This window comes from Monoraphidium neglectum (assembly GCF_000611645.1).
Source record: "Monoraphidium neglectum strain SAG 48.87 unplaced genomic scaffold scaffold02562, whole genome shotgun sequence".
NCBI classification, from domain to species: domain Eukaryota; kingdom Viridiplantae; phylum Chlorophyta; class Chlorophyceae; order Sphaeropleales; family Selenastraceae; genus Monoraphidium; species Monoraphidium neglectum.
In genome coordinates, this window is record NW_014011066.1 from 4,554 (window position 1) to 8,370 (window position 3,817).

The window sequence follows — 3,817 nt, forward strand, 5'->3', positions numbered from 1 at the left end:
GGGTGGGAGGGCGCAGGGGGACATTGTCTCTTGCCAGGACTGGGCAGCACGGCAGGCAATGCTCGTCTTGTGGGGATGGGGGTGCATGTCATGCTGCCCACGACCCCCAGGAGGCCGCGCACCTTGCCCGCGCCCAAGAACCCCGTGATGAGGGTCACGGGGACGGGCGGCCGTGGGCCAGCCTTGTCGGCCGAGGCGCTCGCGGCCGCCGGGAGCGGCACTGGCAGCGGGAGCGCCTCTGCTTCGTCTGCGGAGCAGAGCAGCAGGGTCAGCTGCCGGCGTCTGCGCACACATCCAACTACTTGTTTTGAGCCCCTTACGCACCCTCCTCAAGGGGAAGGGCCTCTGGAGGGCCCTCGCTGTCAAAGTCATCTGACATGGTGCAACCGATACAAATATGTCAGGGGCATGCTCTAAAATGTCCATAAATCTCCGACGTGTAGACCAAGGTACGGTACCTTGAAGGAAGCACCGAGGTGGGCGCGTGCGGGCACGATTGGTAACCGCGATCTTGATCTTGGGTGACAGCGTCTCAAGTCCCAATCCAAGCATAATCGTTATTCTAGTCGTCCATATAATCCGTTGCGCCAGCACTTGAATACAGACGCCAGCAAAGATGAATTTCTCTCCAGAGGCGGTCGCGGGGATGAAAGAAGAGCACAGAGCGGCTTTCTTGGCGCAGTTGGAGCACATGCAGATCCGCGACAGGTGCGGTGCCCTGGCAGCCACCATGCGCAAACCGGCGCCGGCAGCTGCAGCGCAGCGCAAGCTGCTCGCGCCACCTGAAGAGCCCAGGGCTTCTGCACGAGCTGGCGCAGCCGAGTGGCGTCGCAGCTGCGGGCATGTTCCACTCGCCGTAAAATTCAGCCTGGACGCTGCGTATGGCCAAGCGCCCCCTGCGGCATGTGCTGTGCCTGCTCGGCCGGCCACCCACAGCCTGGGCACCCCAGTCGACACGGCGCGCCCTTTCCCTCCCGCAGCATGCGGCTGTACAACAACCTCGTGCAGCGGTGCTTCAACGACTGCGTCGACGACTTCCGCAGCAAGCACCTCTCAGATGCCGAAGAGAAGGTGCTTGGTGTGATTTGGGTGGAGGCAGGAGAGCAGGGTTGGGGATCGTAAAGACGCGACCAAGAGCGAGCGACTGGCAGCAGAGGGAGGCGTCTTACTCAGGGCTTGCCAATGCAGCATGCATACAGCGCTTGTGTCCGGCGGTGCCCGTAGTCTCACCCCCGGGTCAAGCAGGGGAGTTCTGGGCCAGGGCCGGTGCACCGGCAACGCAGGCACGGGCTGGCCCCTTGTCGGGGCCAGTGCCCCATCCACCGCCGTCCCTGTCGCGCTGAAACCCTCCTGTTCACCACCCATATCCCTGTACCCAGTGCGTCAGCCGGTGTTGCGAGAAGTTCCTCAACCTCAGCGCCCGCACTGGGCAGCGCTTTCAGGAGCTCTTTTCGGTGGGCATGGCGTCTTGTCGCGCTGGTTCGCGGCGTGTAGTTGCGCCCACACAGAGTCCGTTGTTGAGCAGAATTCGGGACCTCTCTTGTCGTGGCTTGAACGCCTGCGAGTGACGCCTCTGGTCAGCTACATGTGGAATGTCGGCACTTTGGCATGCCGACGTTGCACAACCCCCAACTTCACCTCGCCCCGCAGGAGATGGAGCAGAAGGCAGCAGCTGCAGCGGCAAAGGGGGGCAAGCGGTAGCAGGACAGCGCCTGCCGCGCTGGACAACTGCGTGTATTTGCACAGTGCGGCATTCCTTATCAGTTTGTGTCGTGTTGCATACGCGTTGGCAGGCAGGGCGTCTTTCTCAACTGTCAGTAGCAGGCGGGGTGCGTGGAATGAATTGCAAATGGTCGCAGATTGTAGCGTGTAATGTGAGCATGCAGGATACGTGGGGCATTGGCATCAGGGGCTGAAGGTGTGCTCGGTATTGCGTCCAGGTCTATCATTGCGTTCGAAACAACTGGTGCGGGCTGTGTGTGCAGTATGCAACACGATTGCTCACACGAAGCAACAGCACAGGCTTAAGATGCGCTCAACTGTCTAAAACTCAGCCTGAGATTGATCAATTAGTGCCCACAGAGGGGCACCGTTTTCACAAGGGCTTGGCGTCTAGTGCTTGGTGGCGGCTGTGATAGTCGCAGCGGATTCGCTTTTTTTGGAGGGGGGGGGCAGGACGACAGGCACAGTATTGCGTCTCTTGAGCCAGCGGCGCTGGCGAGGTGCAGCGCGTTTGCGTCGTTTATCTACAAACAAGTTGTGCTTGCATCATGCAGCAATCCCCTAGTGCCACCAAGCGCTACCTGTTTGGGGCTGCACAGAAGGTTGGCCCCCAACTGCCGCTTGTGTGACGTCACGTCCTGGCGTTGGGTGCAGATGGCCAGTCGGCGGCCAGCTGGACGCGGTGCAACGTTTTGAAGTAATCAACGTGTACATCAAGCATGCGGCCGGCAAGCTTCGTGCGACGGCACGGTGGCAGCAGAGGCGGGAGCTTCCTGCCGGCTGCAGGGCAGGTGGCAACATTCAATGTATATCATTCAATCAAAGATCTCACCGTGTATTACTATACCAGTCTTATCAAAAGATCATCCCCGCGGTCGCAACTCACGACGTAGGGTGTGTCGATCATTGTGCCCCGAGCTTTTATGCGAGAAGAGGCACGCGAGCGTAACTTTTGTTTGCGATTTGTGACACGCATGTGGCCCTCGACCAAGCTCTTCGCCAAGCGCAGCCAGACGCCCGCGGCCTGCGAGCTTGACACAAAAGCGCAGTTGCGCCTCCTGATGCGGCCGCCCCCGCCCCCACGGGCGCGCGGTCTCGCCGCCCTCCGCGCCGCCTTCAGCGTCTTTGCCGCCCGGGCCCCCGTGCTGCGCGCCGGCAGCGCCGTCGACGGCGGCGCGCCCGCGTGGGTGCAGCAGAGCGCGATGATGGCATCCAGCCCCTCATCCCTGGGCATGGCCCTGCGCCCCGTCCTGGGCATCAAGCTGCGGCTGCACGAATCCATGCTGCGTCAGCGCGGCGGCCATGCGGCGGCGCTGACCCCGGAGGCGGCCGAGGCGGAGTGGGGCGCGGCGCTGGAGCCTGCGTGGGAGGAGGAGGTGGGCGACAGGTTTTATGGACGGCACGACCAGTGGCGCGCCCAGGTGGAGATGGCGGCGTTCGAGATGGTGGAGTGGTGAACGGGCCGTTGCAGGATGTTGCAGAGAGAGGGTGCCATCCTTCAGCTTCCGCGAGCGCTGGCTGCGGTTTTGGAGGGCGCGCACTTGCGCGGCGCCTCCGCTCGCATCTCATTGTTACCTACACGCTGCGCCGTCTCCTCATACCTTTGCCTTGCTTGGTATTCGTTGGTATCCTTCATCCTACATAGCACCCCCTTTCTACAAAGGAGTACATCCATTGTATTCGTTCCCCCCAAACAAGCCCGTCTTCTGCCTCGCTTCTGTGGCACCCCTGCAAGTGGTGACACTAGTCCAGGTTGAGTCTGCAGCGCTAGAGTTAGCACCCGCCTTACGCAGGATGCCCCCCCGTGCACTCTGTGCTGCATTTCTGGCCAGCTAGTGGCCCTTTATGGGTACTGGCAATGCCACACACTTGCACCCTGGCCCTACACCTGTGCGGAGCACTGTGTACAAGGTGACAAAGGGCCATCTCCTTGACAACGACTGCACTGCACCCCAACACTCGGGCCTCAGCTTGTTTCTCTTTGCGGTTCCTTGAAAATTCCTTCTATGACACAATAAATAACACATTTGCGCCCCATGGCTGCCCTGCTCGTCGCCTGCTCCTCACATGGCGCGTCAATTATAGAATTCTGACA

The 3,817-nt window shown here is 61.1% G+C and overlaps 2 protein-coding genes across 2 annotated transcripts in view; one reads left to right on the forward strand and one right to left on the reverse strand.

Annotated features, from left to right (window-relative positions):
* The window catches only part of MNEG_11028 (COBW domain-containing protein 2), a gene marked incomplete at both ends in the record, with an annotated part of 3,471 nt that extends 3,092 nt beyond the window's left edge, over positions 1 to 379 (reverse strand). The window contains 2 exons of the mRNA XM_014040500.1: positions 123 to 247; positions 325 to 379. Coding sequence (XP_013895954.1) covers positions 123 to 247; positions 325 to 379 — 180 coding nt within the window. The remainder of the gene's footprint in view (positions 1 to 122; positions 248 to 324) is intronic.
* Positions 380 to 2,696: 2,317 nt separating this feature from the next.
* Positions 2,697 to 3,179, forward strand: MNEG_11029 (hypothetical protein; the record flags this gene model as incomplete). Its single annotated transcript, XM_014040501.1, has 1 exon — positions 2,697 to 3,179. One exon carries the CDS (start codon positions 2,697 to 2,699, stop codon positions 3,177 to 3,179), a length of 483 nt encoding a protein of 160 aa, XP_013895955.1.
* Positions 3,180 to 3,817: the final 638 nt, after the last annotated feature.